Genomic DNA, 21,385 nt, shown 5'->3' with positions numbered 1-21,385 from the left:
TTCCAAGACATCGAGATTGAGAGGATAACACGGGAAAACAAGAGGAGAATTTAAGGGAACACACACTGATCCAGTACTCTGCAATTCAATGAGATGCATTAGGAACGGCTAACATCATGAGGGATGAGCAGGACAAGGCTCAAGGTTATTTATTTTCCTTTTACATTTTGCTTCGCAGTGAATAAACAGACTATGATTAACCCTCCTGTTACTATCCTGTCGTAGGCTGCGTGAAATGAAGTGCAAATCCAGAAAATGAAGTAGAAAACATTTGTCTTTGTGATCATACAACTTCCATTTTAACGTTTAAATTAGAATTTCATACTTAGCAGCAAGAGTGTGGGAAACAATTGTGTGCTGTTGTTTACATCACTGATGTACATATAAAAAAGCACTCAGAGAGTGCAGACCTACAGGTAGGTTTACCACCCATCCCTTGATGGGACGTAATTTGTCCCATATTGAGTTGTGTCCCGAACACTACCAGGTCAGTGCTTCTCCTGGTGAGTGAGGACAAAAAGCAAGTGGCTCTTATACAGTCTTGTTCTCAGGTTGTCCTATGTTTATGAAGTTTCTCACCTGACCTTTAATATGACGTCTGATGCTGGAATAGTTCCAACACACACAAATCTTCTTCTAAACAACACATTTTCAACTCCAACTACAACGGCTTGTGTAGTAGAATTACTCAAAGAAGATTCATATTTTTGGGACTTAACGCAAAAAAAAATTCAAAAATACTTTTTTTCTCACAGTTTCAAGGTGTAACAGCTCTCATTTGTGTTTTTGCATCCCTGAGCTAGACTTGTTTACGAGAGGATTTGACATGGAGGGCTATTGGTTAATATGAGTAGAAGCCTCGTAGATGCTGTTTGATGCATAATGGACGATAAATCAAAGTAACCAAAATTGTAAGTGAGATGAATTATGAAATTTATTGGACATCTTTCCATATACTGGCATGCAGCCGAGCTTGCTATGTGAGAACTGGCTGGGAAGTTGTCTCGTTTTAAAAAATGTCCTTGAGCAAGGCGCACCTCATGTTTATAAATCAATCTGACTTTCCATGAATACGATAATAAATTACACTCGAGTGGATGGAATATTACAAGGCAGAGTTTCTACCTCGACATATCGGCATCTTTCCGGTCCAAGTGCCGTCACTCTTGCAGACTCTGTGTTCCGAGCCCCCGGCGAGGAAGTATCCCGGCTGACAGCTGTAGACCAAGGTGTAGCCAAAACCTGGCAGATCCATCCCCGTCACATCCACATGGAGTGGGCTCTCTGGCTGTTTACAGGCGTGGGCTGGAAGGGATGGAAGGGATCATCATAAATCCTCGGCACACCCACTTTGCATTTTAATTCGGTCCGGAGATCTCAACCTTTCATCTTAGTTGGACTCATACCGCTCGGAATTATTACTGACTCATTTTCATGTGGCTTTCTGTGCTAATATTGCAAAACAGGAAAAAAAAAATTTTTTTACAGTTAGAATATAATGTTCGACGTGTTGTTGGATTATGGCTCCTTTTTTAGGACCTAGACAGCGCAGAAAAAGCATGTAGTAAAGAGAACATACTCTTAAATTCATAGAGCATATTTGGGCTTCAAGATGAGGGCTCACTTCGACAGGATTGTGAAATATGCAGCTGTCTTCTTCTGTCTAAGGAAACACATGGAGGCTGCCCAAAACCCTTCAAATGCCATCTCACGTTGTTGGCATCATTAGCAGCTTGAAGAATGAAGACGAATAAAGAAAGAAAATGTAGGTGCTAGGAAAAACGGGGCTCTGGTATTCTTTCTATTTGTATCATTTTTATAATGATAGTGACTGTTTTGCAAGTTGAAAATCCTCAGGCATAAAACTCAGAACTACTGAATATTATTTATTCATTTAATCAAATGGAGGACGCTGATTCATTACTGTGGATGGGCATCATCTCATTTCATTTTTGACTTGGTGATCTGATCTGATCTGATCTCTGCATACTGAGAGTCAGTTATTTTCTTCTGACATTTTTTTTTTACAGTTTATACTTTTTTTAACTTTATGTCAAGCCTACCTCTTTTATCGTTCTTGCGCTTGTTTGAAGGTAAACTGACCAACTGACTGCAACTTACACCCTGTGGTCCACTAGTTGCGATAATCTGCTTTTATTTTGGTTTTATTTTGTACCTGCACTTTTGCTCTCCTCTCCTCTGTTCTTTTGAGCTTCACCGTTGGCTCACATCTTGAACTAACAGCGAATCACTTGCTGGAGGTGGCGGCCTGTATATATGTGCCAGATTGACGAGTTTCCAGACTGTAAAGATCCTGCTTGTTTGCTTGTTGTTACTTGGACAACTGGAAGGTTTGCTTGCTTAGGTGCCCGAACTTTGTAGTCCTAGTGTTGTCCTGACATCCACGTGCCCTTTTGATTTCCAGATTCCTGCTCCCTGGGCTGCTTGTTTGTTTTCTCTACGGGTCTCATCGGTTTGGTCGACGCTTTATATTTTGGACAATAAGACATTTGGACTACTGATTATAATTATATATAGTATTTTTGCATTGTATTATTGAACTATTCCCTGCCTTGTTGTTGATCCCTCAACATTTTACTTTTGGGTTCCACACTGCTCAGAAACCAGCACACCAGTGTTCTTATTCATTAACATGTAAATCAGGTTTATTTAGTTTATGTATTTATCAAGATTTTGTTTAGTATGACTGTGTTTCCAAAGAAAATAATGTGTCCCTCCCAAAAAAGAAATATATTAATTGTTATATTTGTTTTGTCCCTCCCAAAAAAATAAAAATATTAATTGTTATATTTGTTTTCCAAGAAACAGGGGAGACTAGATGTTGTCGGCAATAAGATTGATGGACAAAAGTGGTTCTGCATTTTGATATAATTTGTTAGCACAGCATGTATACATTTTTTCCTTCCTTTTCAAAATGACAGCACCTCTTACTCAGAACACTGGAAGACTTTCAGATCTTTTGAAATGTCCACATTATTAAAAGAAAAACAAAAAAAACAGTGCACTTTGTAAAGTTCTTTTAGGAGTAAATTACATGCTGTGCTGAGTTCCCCATTATGCTAATACACCATCATTAAAAGTGCCTAGTGACACAAGAAGTGGACTCTGCTTGGTAGTATTCTCATCACTCCTCTTGACATCAGACGTCTCCTTGTTCTCCCACTTGCGGAATCAGTAAATAATTCAAATTCATGAGATGTGCAGAACACATTTTTTCATGTGAGCCCGCTCTTAAAACATTACCATTGAATTCCAATATACGATGTGCTGACTGAAATGCCACTTTTGCAATGTACTGATAACTATCTTCTCAAGTGGAGTTAAATACAGATAACTGCTTACGTCAAGTATAAATAAAATAATTTTCTCACCGTAATAAATCAAATTCTACAGGAAGTATTCACCATCTGTTTCAGGAGTTCACGACTGCTATGCTGCAGTCCCATTGCAACAAATGTGGACAATAAGACGCCAGCTTTTCTGAGGAGTCAAGATGTACATTGCAATGACCTGATCCGACCAGATGACACCCACTTTTTGACTGTTCAGGATCCATTTTAACGGATGACGTGGAAGTGAAACCTGAACAACTGTGTGGGTGTCAGAGAGAAGTGAAGGGTAAACCCGAATTAATTGCTCTAACAAGACAAAAGTCAATAATACACCATTTTATCAACTAAAATTCAATATTAACCTGTCACATTAGCTGATCCTTTGGTTACCACTACTATTTTTGTGTTCATTGAATATTGCTCAACAGTAGCAAGATTATATTATATTATATTATTTTATATTATATTATATTACATTCAGGACACAATGACTTATAAGAAACATGTGTAACTGTGACAACACTGGCTTGAGTGTGATAGCGTTTTAGCCATTGATGCATTCTTACGTATGCAGTCTGGCTGTGTTCCGCTCCATGTCAAATCAGGCTGACAAGTTCTGGAGGACGAGCCTTGAATCAGGTGACCTGGCTGGCACTGAAATGACACCACACTCCCCACCTGACAGAGAAGCACACAAACATTCATCTTTGTGTGAAATGCAATTCGTAGAAATAGAGGAAACTTAAATTAACACTCGTCTCTCTTGACCATCCACTTTTAAAACGGAGCAGCGCGCTCTCACCTTGAACCCGTAGGTTCTGTTCAAGGATCCGTATCGCGGCGTCCCAGGATTGTCGCAGCTGGTTTTGGTGGGCTCTGCGGACGAAAAGCAAAAGGCTGATTCCACGACAACAGCAAAAGATAAATTTGAAGTTGCATTACATGTTTTTTTCTCTCAGTACTTTTCTTTTCTCTGTCCTGTTGTCATGGTAACAAGAGGTTAAGTACCTCGCTGTGACAGCAGGGGGCAGTGACGCTTTACCATAGAAAGATGCAGGGTCCCCCCCCTCTGGCGGTGTGAGCCAGTGCGTGTGGTGGGGTCATCAACATGTAGAGCACATCCTGACGCAGAGCTCAATTCAATACAGCTTCCGAAATGACAGATTCACTCTCCACTCCCCTCTCTTCCTCGCCCTCTCTCCCGCAGCTTCTGCCTTTTCATGTCACTATATCTCCTTCCCTCACCCCTCTCTCCCTGTCTGTCTTATTTAAAGTGTGGGCTGCTCCGGCTCAAGATTCACTCATTCACACGCCGATAAATTACTCAGACGGGTTTTAAATAAAACGGCAAAACTGCCAATGGCATTCCTGTGCTTTTATACATTTCATCTCATCGGTGGCAGCAGAGCTTCTACCTCACCTTCAGCGCTTCATCATGCCTACAAATAATTTAGTCACCCGTCGCAGAAAACTGTCTATTTTTAGGATTTTAAACATTTTTTTTTTTTTTAATTTCCTGTGTCACATTCAAATTTAAAGCCAGCCAGCTGAAAAAGGCCGGGTGCAGACGCGGCCAAGTCGCCAATGGGCTTTTCACATTACAGAAGCTGTAATTTATTCCAATTGATGTTTAAGCACCTGCTTTGAATCAGACAAGTGAAGTGGAGCTCCCCGCATCACAAGAGGGTTCTGAATTGACCCACTGGGACCGTGTGTAATGTGTTCTGAATACCTACTAATAGGCCGCCCTCATCCCTGGATAGCGCCATCTTGTTTGAAGTCAGAAAAAGGCCTGATTTCAGTCATGTATTTCGCACCTGTCTGCGTATGTTCCTCGCATGTTGTGCTTCCATGTAAATACCACAGTACATGGAGCCACCACTGCAACGCTAGAAAGCGGTGGAAGAGAGCGTTGTCTTGTTTGTTGACGGACAACAGCAATAGAAAATTTGCATTCACCGAGAAGCCGTTATCATACAAAGAGCTTTCCATTCGTTACAAGCAAGGAGGGAGCAATTAACTCTGCCTCCTAGTTTCCCCCCGCAGCACTACATATGTTCCTCGGCAGCGCTTGATGTGTAAACAGTTATCCACCAAATGGGACTGTTCTGTTTTGAAGCCCGGGTAGAAAAGATGACTACACCCACTGAGGAATATTTTGACTCCTGTTTTGTGCAGAGGACGGATTTATCTTTCGGTGCAACACGACAGAAGCGTGCTTGACTATGCCGTACGGAACAAGGCGGCGATGTTTCATGCTCACACGGGGAGAGGATGCATTCCCCCGAACACCTTTTCATTGGGCTCTTAGGACTAAGAAGTGCATATAAGGAGCACTGTTGGGGTTTGACCTGGGCATGACAACACTCATGTTGATTAAGTAAACCAATTGGGATGAGTGAAAGAAAAAAAAATAGTGGTTGCTTGTCTGCATGTTCCCCACCTCTCACCCTAATACGTGGGCTAGGCTCCAACGCCCCAGGACCATATTAAGGGCGAAAAATGCTCATCTTAAACCTCATCCAATTGACTGTTCTCAAAGGGACTTTGGGGTGTTGTAGAGGTGTTGACGTATTAGGTGCTCAAATAAAGTACGTATCATCTTCCGCTGGATTTCCTGACACCATAGGCAGCATGTCATAAAAAAGAAATGGTGGCTGGAGCTAGGGTGAAGCAATGGGTGGGGCCCCATTCGCTCTGCATTCTAACTTTCATGTCACTTTGGTTAAAATAACACCTCTGATAATCGTGTGCACTTGTTGGCACCGTGAGTCAAGTGCATGGCTACATAAGGTAATGTGTAATGTGATGAAGACAGCTCAAAATTGACACCCCCCCTGACACTCCTCACGCCAAACGTCAAGAAAAAGAGGTAACATTTGAGTCCATTGACATGCATATGTGTCAACAGAACAGAACGCAGATGCAAACATTGGACCCAGAAGTTCACTTGAAAATAGTCGATATGTGGCACCAGGGTGTAAGAATGTGTTGTAGAATGTATGAGCAGGACAAGTGGGAGGGATGTGTCGCCCTAACCCCCAATTACGCCCTTCGTTTTTAATACTTATTATATAATCCCAAATCCCACTCTTTTTTAAATCTTGGCTCTTCAATGTCTTTCAACTTTACTGCTTTTTTGGGTGACGCTTCTGACGAGCAAAGCCTTTCTGATCAAAATTCAAGCAGCTTACTGTACATTCGCAGGGACGTGAAATGGGCGCTTTCTCCTTCTACCCAGTGGAATCGGTGAAGGGTGGGAACATTGGAAAAGGGATGTATTGGCTCCTTTACACGACGGAGCCACATTTATGCCTCCTGGAGCCATCTTTTGATGCTCAGAGTGGGCCGAATGGAAGGACCCGCATAACTGCACAATGGGCGCACAGTGGTGACACAATGGTTGTCAGGCAAAAGGAGCGTTTTCTTCAGCTGTTCCTGCGTGATGTCTCTGCCTCCGTTTCACCTCGGTGGTAGTTCAAAGGCGTAATAAGGAGCAGTTACATGGTGAAATTATTTTCTTGGTTGAGGTAACCTTTGACACATTTTTGGTTGCTTCAAGGCGGTGCTGAAAGGTCCTTTAAACTGCCATTGACACTGAAGACACACTAAAAAGAAAAGTATGTGGTACGTGGCTGTTGAAAACAACCTGAGAACAGACTTGATCACTAAACTCTTAAGGTGAATTCTGCCCAAAATTGTGCTTTGAGTAATATGGTTTAAGGGGCTGAGTTTGTGACAGGAAAACAGGTTTATTTCAAACATGCACAGCATCCCGCTGAGTTAGGATGATTGCGGTAATAAATCAATACCCTATTTTTTTCTGAGGAGTCGCTGTCATTTTCGACATGTATTTATAGATGCGTAATCTGAGCTAAATAAGCTACGGAGGTACATGCAGTCATTGTGTGTCGGTAATTGTGCAGTGGTAATTTTGTTATTTTTTTATCAACCTCATTCTTTTTTACGTTGACACACGACACGTATGACGAAATACTATACACAATAAAACTGTGTTTTACTAAGCTATAATAAAATGTCTCACAATTTTTGTTGACCATAAAAAGATGTTAATTTCTTTAAAATCTTTAGTTCATGAGTCGTGTCTCAATATATCACAGTCGTGAGTAATATTTATAAAGAATATATTGACAGCTTGATGCACAGACAAGACAAAAACTAAAATGAAGCAGGTGTGTTTCAGTCACTATTGTCGGGGCTCAAACATTGTTCAATAATAGCCTTCGGTGTAGTGGGTAACCCAAGTCGCGAGCACGACCAGAACACACAGAGACCAAGTCCAAGAGCGAAATTTTGTGGGCCTGAGTCGAGATGCAAACCAAGACCAAGACCAAACTGCATGGTACTGTCCGTACTATTTACAGAAACACAAGTATATAAGTCATATAGTCACATTTATTACTAACTGCAAGTGGAAATAAAATAAAAGAAACAAACTCGACAGAACTAGTCATTTGATAAACAGGAGTCAGTATAAAAAAGAAAAGCTAGTTGACTATGATTTGTTCTGTATTCTGTCTCTGTCTTGGTCTGGACCCCTCATTGGTATCGGACTTGGGCCCTCGAACTCTTTGTCTAGGACTTGGTCTCCTTTTGCTCTAGTCTCTCTCTTGACTTTGTCGCAGGAAATGTGGTCCTGGCTGCAACATGGAGGATCCAATTCCTTATGCTGTCTTCTTCCCATCACACGCAATCTGTGGTCCAGCGATCCGCCCCAGAATTACTAACTGTCAATACTATGACCCCATTTTACTGGATCCCTCCTCCCAGTCATCTCAGTGGGCCTTTTGGCATTTGCGGCTCCACATACACGACATGGCATCACGCGAGAAAACAAAAGAAAAAGTCTCGCCTCAATGACTGACACAGGGCAATAGATAAATGTGGTGGATGTCAACGTCTGGAGAAACAGAGCTGCTGTGCTGGAGTAAGAACCCATCAAGTGGAATACTTGGGAACGAGTTTCAAAGCGTTTTACACGAGATAATCTAAGATCATCCATCTTCTTAATGACTTGTCTGAGTAACACGCAGTTGATATCATTAACAATGACGTTAAAAAACCACAACCTCATTCATTTAAAGACAAGACAGGGACGAAAATGACAAAAACGTATTCCATTCTATATTTCAGTGATGACAAGAATTAACAACGTATAACTTCTAAGATTATCTCCAAGGGCCAAAACGCTGAGTTTACAATTTGGAGAATGATCACTGACATCACAAGTTCTATGTCCCCGTGTCCGTCTCCGAGGAGCCTCCAGACACTATTGATCATTATTTCAATAAGTCTATGTAACTTTTACTTTGACAGAAAAGTAGCCTCCGTGCACAGCGAAACCCTAGAGTGGGCTGAAATAAGGCAGTAAACATCGGACCATGAATTGCCATGATCATTAGACAGTGGAATATTAGACTCCAGTCTGGACTCCCCAGTGAGGCACAAGCCTGCCATAATAAACTGGCAGGCAAAAATAATATGTCTGAGTCACTTGGTGACAAACCAACACAGATTATCCAGGCAACGAACAGGGAGTGCAGAAAATAAACAGATTTGAAGGGAAAATAAAGGAGCACAGAAAACTAAATAGAATCCAAGCGTTTAATTATCAGCCCATTAAAACTTGGAAAAAAAAAAAAAAAAAGCTTTTCCTCCAGCACCTTCTCTCATTCCACCGGGTCAAGTGGACCAACCTTTAATTTCAAACCAGACTTTTAAGTAGCTCAAAACTCTCCCGTTCGAGGACCCCAGGCAACTTTCCTGCTCATGTGGGGATGACTGACCGATGATGCATTCAGAAACTATTAAAATGTAATCAACAAAATCTAAAATCAATTCTTGGCTGGGGGTCAAAGGCCGTCGTGTTGTATTTGAACAAGCAGGGGCGGCGCGCCGCGGTGCAGCCTTAATTCAAAGCCATTCATAAAGAGGTACAGCGAGCCAGAATTTTCATGTTTAAAAATGAGCCGAGAGACGTTCCGGGCTTTACTGACCAAAACTTTCTGCAACACAGAAGTCTGAGGGGAGAAAATGAAGCAGCTTCAAACCTGAATTTATAAGGGTTTCAACCCATAAACACTGTGTAGTTCAGACATACGATACATTATCAACTGTAGTTTTGATTTGATATATATATATATATATATATATATATATATATATATATATATATATATATATATATAGTTGTTGTCATCAGCTAGGATGACAACAACAACAACAAATCCCTGAACAAAAGCAAACAAAAGCATCTGTTTGCTTTTTTTCAGTGATGTGTTTCGCGACACAATGGCCAGGGTTTACACTACACTGAATGTATTTGAAATTCTTATAAAATTGAAATTCCTATACAAATATTTTCAAGACATTAAATAGCTTTAGTTTAAATAAGGTGATGTAAAATATAATATATAATAATATAAATAAATAAATATAGCCACCATCGTGATTTATTGTGCTATTGTCAAACTGATGCAAAATAAACAATAGTTTGTTGTTTAAATGTACGTATGGGTAAGTCACCATCTGAACAATTTTGTCCGTCAGCAACCAACATGAAATAGTCATCCTAAGCAGCTAAAACATTATGACCAAGTGAGTATGCTTTCAAACACACATGGTGCGATATATTGGGCATGAAGAGGGTTCAACGAGAATGTGTTGTGAAACAGGAAAATGGGCAAGAGAGCTTTTTCAGCCATTTTGAGGCATTACTTTTAACACTAAACTGCAGGCCACATGGCACAGGTGGGTCCCGAACATTCATGGAAACACTCAGGGACTTTCATTTTCTAAAAAAAAAAAAGTAAACGGAGGTTCATTGCACATCCTGTGTTGTGCAGAGAACAGGCACGTGAAGGTGTAGGGTCAGTGACACCTTGTGTGGCCGCCCATGATATCTATCATCTGAAAACGGAGCCTCTCGAAACAGTGTCGAATCTCTCAATAGATTTTTAAATGCTTATTGATTTTAGTGGCTCCACACCACTCACAACATGCAGTTGTCAGCCTCTCATCACACAGTATTTGGAGAAATGAAGCAATGAATTACCGATACAACGTGGCTGAGTCCCACTCCAGGTGCCATCACTTTCACATCGTCTGGTCGAAGCGCCGACCAGTATGAGTGGCGGACCACAACTGAAGGACACTTCTGATTGATAGATGAAACTGCGTCCCTCCCTGAACCCGGCGGCAGGTGTACCGGGATCGCCGCAGAACTTGGCTGCACACAAATGCATAAATATTCAACCCTTTTTCATGAACAGGTCAAGACACAACTGTGAATTTAGCTGCGGGGAAAGAACATGCCGGACGCTGCGTCTATGTGTTAATGCGCGCATGTGTCTTTGTGCTTACGTAAGCATTGCGGCAGCATGCCGCTCCAGGTGCCGTTGGCAACGCAAGTCAGCACAGCCGGGAATGACAGCTCGTATCCAGGTGAGCAGCTGTAGCTCACACTGCTGCCCCACTCAAAGTCTGTGCCCTGCAGTACCCCGTTACCTATGGCAGGGGGTGCTACGCAAGTCACAGCTGGTGAAAAAGAACAAAAAAAAAACATCACTTCGCTTTGAATTTCACTGCAGAAAACATGTTCCTCTTGTTGAAATCATGAATCCTTTGTAAAAACCCATGCAGATTACCCTTTTTTAAAATTATTTATTAATTCATTTTATTTATTTACTTATTTCTTCCAGACTTTAAGCTTTGTGGCCTTCAGAATACATCAGGCACTGAAGTGTACAGATCCCATGAACCCAGTGTTAATTCTTTTTTACCATCACAGCACATGATAATTGTGTTGTGATCATTTTATAAATGACTATAATATCCTTTTTAAAATGCATTTGAGATTTTAAAGCACATTTCTTCCAATAGCTGTATAAAAAAGTGAGTACCTCAATGCTAACATTATTTTTGTTTTACAGTATACACAGTTTATTTTTTATTAATTTAATAATTTAATTGTTAATTGTTAACTATCATGTCAATACAATGGAAGTTTGAATTTTAAAATTTCCCTCAAATTAATTTCAAGATTATTGTTATCCAACTCAATGTCATAATGCAATACTGTAGTTATCTTGTTTGTCTTCTCCCTTAACGTTAAAATTTTCTCGTGAGTCTTTAATTAGAATGTTGGCTGAGTTACACTCCAAGAGAAGAGAAGAAAATATTCCACAGAAGACGTAGTCAATATTAAATAGAAGACATAGTCAAAATGGAACATGACACGAGCAGGAAAATACATTTCATTGGAGCCATTTTATGTCATACATCTTTCAATATTTCTGTGCCTTTCATTGAGTTGAGTTGGATGTAATGAAATTTCCACCTGTGCAGAGAGGCATAATCCCACTCCAGGTGCCATTTTGAGTGCACATCCTCACTGGAGAGCCGTCCTCCTCCATTCTGTATCCCGGCTGACACTGAAAGGAAATATTCTGGCCGATGTTGAAGTCTTCTCCGTAACGGATACCATTGGCCGGGACGCCGGGGTCTCCACAGTTGATCACTGAGGACGGAAGAAGCAACAGTGGCAGGGGATTGATTTTTTAACAGTCTAGATAAAACTGTTAGTCAACAGCGCCACAAAGACTCTTTCACATGCTTCACATTTCTCAATAACTTGCCTGCCTAAGCACAAAATGTTGATGGTTCAGGCTCTAAAGCAATTGAGGGTCCATATTTGTCCAGCCAGGTTGTCCTTGCCGAGCAACGTGCGGAGATTACGGATTAATAATACATTATGAAAAGTGAATCCATAATCATTGTGCATTTGTTTACTGGCTTTTCTTCTCATGCATGAAACAAGGGTGACATTAGAAAGTGGCTGAAGCTGAACACTCACAAAGTCCATTAGGATTCACAAGAGAGTGAAGTCATGAATCACGGTACGTCATTGCCACGTTGGCACTTTAAATCTCTTTATACGCAACCCGGACACTGTCATGACTGTTAATAATCGTGACTGAAGCCACTGGAATCTTTAAAGTTTGGGTGATAAAAAACGCATTAAAAATGCTTTTACATCAGTATTTAGGGAAAAAAAGGAGTCAATGTACAATCTGGTGAAGTTCATCAGGAGACCTTTTCAGCCACTTGCAGACTTTTTTCACGTATTAATAAAACAGGATGGAGATTTCCATATCAGGATTTTCTTTCTTTCACTTTACAGCTTAAAAAAGGCCTTTAGGTTGAGGGAAGGAAAGTCTGTTGCACACCATCACCTGCAGTATTTAGGTTGTGCCTCCGTAACAGTGTTGCTGGTGAGAACCTTTTCAGACCGGGATGCATTTTACTATCATGTTAATGATGTGTCAACCTGATTGTTATGTGGCTTTAAAAGATGAAGCAAATGACTTTGACATACAAAGAAGAGCAGGTACGGCTGTGCATTATCTTCCTCAGCTGACATTAATGTATCTCATTACCTTCCACTGTTATTGTTTAGTTTACCAAAAATAGATATATTTGTATGCCTCCTGACAAATTAAATTTTCTTTTAAACATTTTTTTGAAGCAGGTTTCCCTTGTCTTTCTGGGATGCTGGCCACACTGAGGTAACGCCAACGTAAATATACGCACGCTGCCGAAGCCTCTAGCGCTTCATCATTCTTGATCACAGTGGCATTTTATAGGGGACCCCAATTTTGTCACATTATGGATTTCTGTCGAAAATTGAGTTCAGCTCAGATGCAATCAAAGAGCGGCAGTAAACAGCGATCAAGGTCATTCACCACGTTCTTTGTAGAGTGAGGCAGCACCACGGAACTTGGAGGATAATTACATTTCAGCCTGAAACACCTGAACATATTTTGAAAATGCAAAAAAAAAAAAATCACTTTCAGTTGAATTACTTTCTACGAATATTCGCTAATAATATTAGAAGTGGATGGTGGTTATCAGTATTGAGGGAAAAGTATGTGGAAGAGTTAAAGGCGACCTATTCTGCATTTCCAACTGTGATTCAACATCACAGACAGACACTTAAGAGACACAGGCAGCTCAGTCATTTAACAAGTTTAAGCAGAAAAGGGTTCTTCATTGATTTCGTAGATGGATTCCAGGACTGCAGCGAATGTATTTACTGCCATCTCCTTGCTCACGATTACATGGTCCTTCTGCAGAAAGTAACGTGACAGAGTTTCCACTGGAGGTGGAAGTTTTGTTGGTGGTAGAACCAACCCATGACTCCTGACCAGTGACACAGTGGGCTTAGGTCGAGAAAACAAGATAAATAAATAAATGTTCCCGATGGTAGGGGCTTATGTAGATTTTCTAATGTCTGTATTTCAAAATATACATCATCGTGTTGCATACTGCATTTCGAAAGACACTTACATAAGCAAGATAGAACCCTTTGACAAAACTGTACGGTGCTTTGCTTTACACGAGGCAATTCATGAATAGTCATGTACTTCATTTAGCAATCCATCTATTTCTGTCCGCTTAAATCACCCACATGGAAGTTGCCCTCCAAGACATCTCAAAACAAATGTCTGTTAAATGTTCCTAGAGCAGAATGAATATTGTCATTGTGTTTTACTTTCTCCGTCCCCACTTGTAATGATGGGCCGGGGAAGTTTCATGAAACTGTGTCCACATTTTCAGAGCTCAGCAAGTGGCGCTCTCGGGTGAAAAATGGTGTGATATTTCATTGAAATAGTTGTCCAAACATTGCGGAGCAGAGAGCGCTATTCAGTGAGCATGAGTGATGGAATGGTGAGGCTTTATGAAACACTTTTTGGCGGTGGAAAGGTGGCGCTGTAGGTTTAAAAATATGTGATATTTCATTTAAATAGTTATTTGTAGCCTGAGAGTTTGAAGCAGAGAGTGCCACCGATTGGTCTCAGAAAATGGGAACACTGTTTCATGAAGCCTCACCAGCCCATCACTATTTACAATGAAATCCTGAGCAGAAGCACAGCTACACAAGATACAGCATTAAAATGATCTATGACACGTACTCGTGCAGTTGGGCTGTACTCCCGACCAAGTCCCATTGGACTGACACAGCCTGGTAGTGGCGCCACTGAGCAGATAGCCGTCCATGCAGGAGTAGATCACCGAGTGGGAAAATGTTGTCCCATCCAAACGATAGACCCTGCCGTTGCTGGGAGTGCCAGGGTTGCCGCACTGGACAGCTGGAGGAAAATGAGAGAATCAGGCCCGAGAATGGCTCGTGCATCTCAATGAAGCTCCTGCTCGTGGCCAGCAGGCATTAGTCTGCTCTTTTATGTCGGCATGGTGTTTTAGCGGATCGATAACAATGTTAAGGCACTTGCTCAGGACGAATTTACATTGGTCTGAGCTTACGTTTACAGAAGGGCTGCGTGCCAGACCACGTCCCGTTGGGAAAGCACATCCTCTCCGACGAGCCGATTAGATCGTATCCTTCATCGCAACTGAAGAAGACTTTGGAGCGGATCTTGAAATCGGTCTGTTCTCTGGAACCGTGGGACGGAATTCCAGGATCGCCACAGGAGCCCGTTGTGTCTCCTGAAGGCACACAAAGGAAAATCCGTGCCAACTCATTGCAGATGAAAATAACGTGAGTGTACGTTGGAAAAAAGTCGTCAATGGCAAACTAAAAAGTAGAATTATTTAGCATCAATATTCCCAGCAGTTTAAATGATTCAAGCAGAACGATTGCAGCAGAACTGCTTGTATCAAAGTACAGCGCAAGCTTTGGACCAGCTGCATTGCGCGGTCTATTCTTCCAAGGTCGTTTTTTGCATTCAGCTTTTGAAATATTTATCCAGATATCGACAGCACTGCTGCGGCACCCGCTTGTTTAATACAGCCAACAAGCGCTTTGCTTCACTGAGGATGGTTTTCAGGAAGAGTCCGAGCGTCTGTCGGAAACATCAGCACGCGCATGAATAAACAATGGATGGAGTCTTGTCCTACTTCTGATAGTGGCAAGAATTGGATTTGATCCGGCGAGTCTAGACAGAGTAATGCCTGCTCTGACTTTGCAAGCATTTGTGTGTTTATGCTTCGACTACAACACAAATGTAACATCAGAAACCCAATTTTCTTATCAAGAGATTGAATAAGGAAGCCAGCGCAGCTTCTTTACACAGGATTTTGTGCTGTCATACCACGAAAATTCATGAATCACTGCTTCTTAAACTATTATCGTCCATCACCTCGCATCTCCCAGAGGCTAATGCTGTAAATAACTGCGTATTCTTAGTTGAGGAATGTGTTTCCAGCGTGTCAGCTGGGAAGCTCTCCGTCCAGAGAGCCAGAATCATGCCTCCAGCCAGCCGACGAGGAGCAATATAACTTCAATGGTTTGTACACACTTGATGGAAAACAAGCGTGATCATTGTCAGAGAAGTTGTATCTTCTTCCGGAAGTAAAAGGTCCACACACAAACTAAACAGAGCAGTCAGCCAAAAAAAACAGCACATACCTGTCGTGACTTAGTGGATCAGTTCTGACTAAAAATCCTCCTTTAACAATCAGCATGGTTACAACATGGTTTTATAATATTTTATCTTTTCTCATGGAAAGGTGCTCCTTTACTCTCAGGCTCGATTGTCAACTTGGTGGGGTGGACAAGGCGCAGCCTGGTTGACCAGATGGCTTCATAAATCTCGGCTTCATCGCTGAGGTATATGCTGACTGTTCAGAACAGCAGAGGTGCAAGAAGAAATTCAAGGCGTATAGGGTTCTCCCCATAATTGAAAAATGCAGTTTTGACAAAACATTGTGAAACACTAAAATTTCTCCACAAACAAAACAAAACCTGACTATTGATATGATTTTTTTTTTTCGATGATCCAGCTTTTCTGCAGGTGAACAGACAGCAGTACACATGCCAGTCCTGTAAGTGTCACTGCATCACAGCCACAGACAAAGAAGAGGAAGTCACGCTAATGTCTCTCTGTAGAAACTTGTCTTCGGTAAGGTTTATTTTGGTGGTTAACGTAGTCCCTGAGAGCTCTGAGATGCTTGCAGCTTTGTGTTACTTCTTTATAATCAGCTGCTTTGCTAACAGTGCCAGCAGCAACAAGGAAAAGCTGTGACTTATTGCTTGTACAACTAGAATTCAAATTCTTGTTTAACTCTGGTTTGATCTCCTTCATTGAGAGCGTTTTTTGGCGCTCTTGGGTTAAAAATTATGTGAGCTTTCTGACCTTTTGGAGTTGTTTGAAGCCAAAGATTTGATAAGACTGACGGCCATCTATACTGTAGCACTCTGAAAACACACACCATACACACCAGTGATAGTTTGCTGCTCATTATGACTCAAGAGCATGTGTCAGTATTTCTAATAAGATGTGTTGCTGTTGTGAAGTGACAATTTTGTTTCGGGTGGTGGAGACGTCAAGGTGTCTACCAAACTATAAAGCACTGTGGGAAACCCTGACTGTGATAGGATAATCCCAAATTTGTCAGGAAATCTTAAATGTAAGGAATCTTTTACGAAATGAAACTACAATATTTCACAAGTAAATTTATCATATATATACATTTTTTAATTTCAATACTTGTTTAATAGCTAGTCCATAAACTATCCAGAGGCTAATTTCAAGTACTTTGAAGTAAGAACATAGTACAACCAAATTATTTCCTGGACAAATAAGTTAATTAGAAACTGCTACTTTCTAGTGATAATTTACTGGATACTGGATTCTTCTGGTCCTCGTGGTCAAAGAGAACATGTAGAAATGTTCCAACAATTTCCCAATTTTTCTTTTTTGAATGGAATTACAAGATTTTTCTTTATTGCGCTTTATTGCGCTTGAAAAAAAGTACCTACAAGAAAACCACTTAGTCTGAGGCACTTACTGAGTGTTGATGCGCTCTGTTCCACATCAGATAAAATTGTGCCATAATCCACCAGTGCATTAATAGCAGAAGTAATGGCAACACTTCGGCAACAAAAGTGACAGAAGAGCAATAAAAGGTTTTTTTTTTTTTTTGCACCTACGGATAGTATTGTAGCCACCACCAATCTGAATACTGAACACAGAGGCATATCAGTAGTCTATAAGTCATATCGACTTTCTTACTGCAAAAGAAACAGTAGTATTTTTTTTTCAAAATAATTTAAGAACTGAAATGCTATCACTGGAACAAGTATTTTCTTCTGTATTCAGCTTGCTCTTGGTGTCGCCCTCCTCCTTGTTCATTGTCTCAGTATGCTCTGCTCTCAACACGTTCTTAACAACAACACTGGCTCATCTCACTGTGTTTCACAGCCAAGAAATACTTTCCTGTCTCCCATATTCTCAGATTTCAATTGAAATTTGCATAGTACAATCCTGAATTTCCTTCATGCCCCTGATGTTTACGACTGAGAGTTTTTTTTTGCTTTTTTGTATCCATCTTTTCAATAGTAAAAAATAAAAATAAAAATAATAAAATAAAAGCTGTTTCATGTATTTTTAAAATATATTAACTATATCCGTGATTGCGTTATTTCCTTTTCTTCTGTCTTTTCTCAAATGATTGTATACAACAGAAATATAAGTTTACACTTTTCTCCCCTCCAAAATGACGTTTTACTAGAGCTCACTGGAGTGGGGCATTGCAAGCCCTCCCCAAAGTGTAACCGTCGACCAGTTTGTACATCGTAATGTACTGAAAAGTCAAGGGTTGATCGCTGCTTTCTTTCTTTTTCTCTTTAAAGAGCACTGCTGCTTGACATTTATTCAGGTAAGTGACGCTTCAACAGATGGCACATAGGGGCTTAGCGTTTTCAAAAGTCACCTATGGACACAAACCCTACACAACATTCAATCTTTCTATCCACATCTAACTCCCCAAAGGTTAAGCGAAAGCACCTGGAGGATGAAAAGACATGAAGAGCTCTGCAGTCTGCTGAGTCTACCGTGTTCTGGACGCCTTTCCATACAGCCACTATCCATCTCTTCATGTGGTTGGCTTGACTGGAGCGCTGTATATTCAATAGAGAGGCTTAAATGGTTACCAGAGCAGAAGGGCATGGGGGCGCTCCACATCCCATTGAGCTGACAAGTCCTGGACGATTCGCCTTTGAGCTGTCTCCCGCCCAGACAGGAGTAGCGGACCGTTGAGCCAAATGTAAACTTATCTCCACTCAGCGCACCGTTGGGGGGAGAGCCAGGATGGCCACAATCTATAACTGGAGGAAGAGAGAAGGAGAGGGGGGGTGAAAAAGATGAAAGCTGCCTGAAGTAGCCAAGTGGGAGGTATGTTTGAACCAGGAATAGAAACGATCCATAAGACTATGAGCTTTTTGTGAAAGGCCAATCAATGGAATATTTTGAGGCACATCAAAAAAAGACTAAAGCAACTCAAGCGAGCCAAAACAGCATTCACACTTTTTATTTTCAATCTTTTTATTTGCATTGTTTTTGCATTTTTATGCTTGAAAACTGTAGGTTACCTAGAGGCTTCACTATTGAATATCGTGCCAATAGCGAAGCCTCACTAGAGGGCGGAGCACACTGAAGGAGAACATCTACTTTTCTCACTTAATACCCAATAATAAAATGCCAACATGTTTACTATTATTTTTTATTGATTATTTCAATCAATAAATAATATTTTTAAATCCAGCAAGATTTTTGGTGAGAACCAGTTACGCCAACAATATTATTTGAAAATAAAATAAAAACTCTAAGATAAACTTTTACACGATTTCATATTTTTCCTTCCTTTCTCTCCATCATAATGCATATTTTTCATTCCAGTAATGTTTATGTTCTAATGTTCCCCATGACATAAATATGAAATGTTGTCATTTATTTTATGTTTGAAGGGTGAGGCTATGAATTTTTATATATGGTTAGTATTTCATGTAGTCGGTAATAAAGTTTGCCCTGAAGCAAAATGCATCTTGGCTTGTTCACATGTGACAGTTATTAAGCCTGATGCAGTTTTTCAGAAGCTAAGCAAAAGGGCACACAGTCAGGATAAATCTACTTGAATGACCTGAAAAACACATCATGGGCGAAGGGTTAGCTAGCAGCTCATGCTAACCTATGCATTCCGGCAGAGGTTTGTCCCACTGTCCTGTAGGCTGGCAGCTCAGGACCGGAGATCCAAACAGATAGTAGCCGGGATTACAGTCGTAGAAAACAACGGTGCCAAAGGTGAAGTTTCCGTGCTCTATTTTACTCTGTCGAATGGAGTTGGCCGGAATACCAGGATCCGAGCAGTTGACCACTACACAAGGAGAGACACAGAGAGACACGCACAGATAGAAAAACAAACAGATAGGGAAGAATGTGTTATTTGGATTGAACCTGAGAGGGTCATTTCTCTTTCTCCCTCTGATTTGCCAGTGAACCACACTGGGGTCTGCATTATACGCCCAAGTCAGAAATGTCACCATGAAAACTAATAAGAGGATGGCATTTGCAAAGGCTTGGTGGTGGTTATGGTTTGGTCAACGTACGTGACCTGATTTCAAAGGATCCAAATGTTGTTTTTTTTCCAGCAATACATAATTGAATTTGTGTTTTAAACAGTTAACATGTCGTTCTGTGGCTATAAACAGGAGGAGTAAACGATAAAGAAAAATTCAAGATCTAACTTGAATTACTCTTCACATTATTTTCTGTCTGCACCTTATTTTTTGCAGATGAGGCATGATTTTACTGTCTACTTTCTAAATGAACCTTTTGTAACTGTTTTAAGATTTCTGTTTTCCTTTCTTTTATTCATTTTTCTTTCTTCCTTCAATGCTTCCTTTATTTCTTTCTTTCTTTCCTCACCCTTCCTTCTGTCCCTAACTCCCATCCATCATCCTTTTCATCCTTTCCAGTCTCTTTCTTTCTCCCTCTCCACATTAGTGCATGCTTCCTTCCATCCTTCCTTCCCTACTCCTCTACCTTTCTTTCTTTCTTTCTGTCACATTTCTTTTTTCTTTCCAGCATTTATTCTCCATCCTTCCCAGCCTTCCTCCAATCATTGTTTCTTTTTCCTTCTTCCAGCTTTCCTGCCTTCCTCCTCTTTTGTTTCTTTCTTTTGTCTTTCGTCTTTCACATCCCTCTTTCCTTTTTTCTGTACCTAACTCCCTCATCCCTTCTTTATTCATTTCTTTTTCTCTCTCTCCACATTTGTGCATACCTCCTTCCACCCTTCCTTCCTTCTATCTCCCTCTCTCCCCATTCTTTCTTTCTCCCCCTACTACCTTCCTTCCTTTGTTCCCATCCTCCTGCCATTCTTCAAGGACTCTCTTTCTTTCTACCTCTGTCCATATGTCCTTCATTCCTTCACTACCTTTCTTTCTTTGAATCAAACTTATTGCTAGCTCTTGATGAAGACGGTTCATTGTATTAAAGACTAGTCATTTATTTATCATGAAGACAATTCTAATGTAAATAAGGAATCTTCTTTTGTAATATTCTGAACTTAATGTTCTCAGACCTCATGATCTCAGAAGATCAGTCAGAGCAGCAACTGATCACTATGACCAGAAATACATGAAGAATCCAAATGCAAACACGTTTTGGTTTAAGAAGTCTTTCCAAAAAGAAACCAGAAGATGAAAAACGATCCACATAGAACCATCTGTTCGGGGAAAAGTCAAAGGTGAGGATAAGGGGCAGAAATCAAAAGCTGCTACTTTCTTGACACACACTGCTAACAAACGTAATGGTCGATGGATGAGATGGAAATAAACTTAAATAAATAAAACAAAATAACAGTCCGATTATCAAGGTTTAGGGAAAAATAAATCGGGGTGTACACACTTAACTTTTTTCCCCACCTTTACACGTTGGGGGCGGGTTGCTCCACTGCCGGTTGGCCTGGCACTGAGCGCGAGCAGGCCCCTCCATCTCATACCCCCGGTTGCACACGAAGCTGACCACATCGTTGAGGTTGAAGCCGTTTCCCACGGTGCGGCCGTATATGGGACTTCCTGGATGGCCACAACTGATTGCTGAGCGGACAAAAATAAGAATGAAGCGGAATTACACTTTCATATTTGCCCTTGAGTTCATGCTATTATTACATTATTATACTCAGATGAAGCAGCAGTCAGCTGTGCTCTCTAA

General features: G+C 40.8%; 1 protein-coding gene across 5 annotated transcripts in view; it reads right to left on the bottom strand.

Moving 5' to 3' along the window:
* Positions 1-21,385, bottom strand: part of csmd3b (CUB and Sushi multiple domains 3b) — a 344,162-nt gene that overhangs the window by 8,134 nt on the left and 314,643 nt on the right. For 3 of the 5 annotated variants that reach the window (XM_053862605.1, XM_053862607.1, XM_053862608.1), the window contains 11 exons: positions 21,097-21,270; positions 19,362-19,547; positions 18,328-18,501; positions 14,697-14,879; positions 14,348-14,524; positions 11,713-11,892; positions 10,737-10,910; positions 10,429-10,602; positions 4,156-4,229; positions 3,920-4,031; positions 1,126-1,305 (listed from right to left, as the gene is read on the bottom strand). In XM_053862605.1, coding sequence (XP_053718580.1) covers positions 1,126-1,305; positions 3,920-4,031; positions 4,156-4,229; positions 10,429-10,602; positions 10,737-10,910; positions 11,713-11,892; positions 14,348-14,524; positions 14,697-14,879; positions 18,328-18,501; positions 19,362-19,547; positions 21,097-21,270 — 1,788 coding nt within the window. Of the gene's footprint in view, positions 1-1,125; positions 1,306-3,919; positions 4,032-4,155; positions 4,230-10,428; positions 10,603-10,736; positions 10,911-11,712; positions 11,893-14,347; positions 14,525-14,696; positions 14,880-18,327; positions 18,502-19,361; positions 19,548-21,084; positions 21,271-21,385 lie in introns of all 5 variants that reach the window. The other 2 variants (XM_053862604.1, XM_053862606.1) reach the window with 1 other exon arrangement.

Source organism: Synchiropus splendidus, chromosome 4 (assembly GCF_027744825.2).
Source record: "Synchiropus splendidus isolate RoL2022-P1 chromosome 4, RoL_Sspl_1.0, whole genome shotgun sequence".
Classification (NCBI taxonomy): domain Eukaryota; kingdom Metazoa; phylum Chordata; class Actinopteri; order Syngnathiformes; family Callionymidae; genus Synchiropus; species Synchiropus splendidus.
This window is presented reverse-complemented; position numbering and strand designations above follow the sequence as displayed.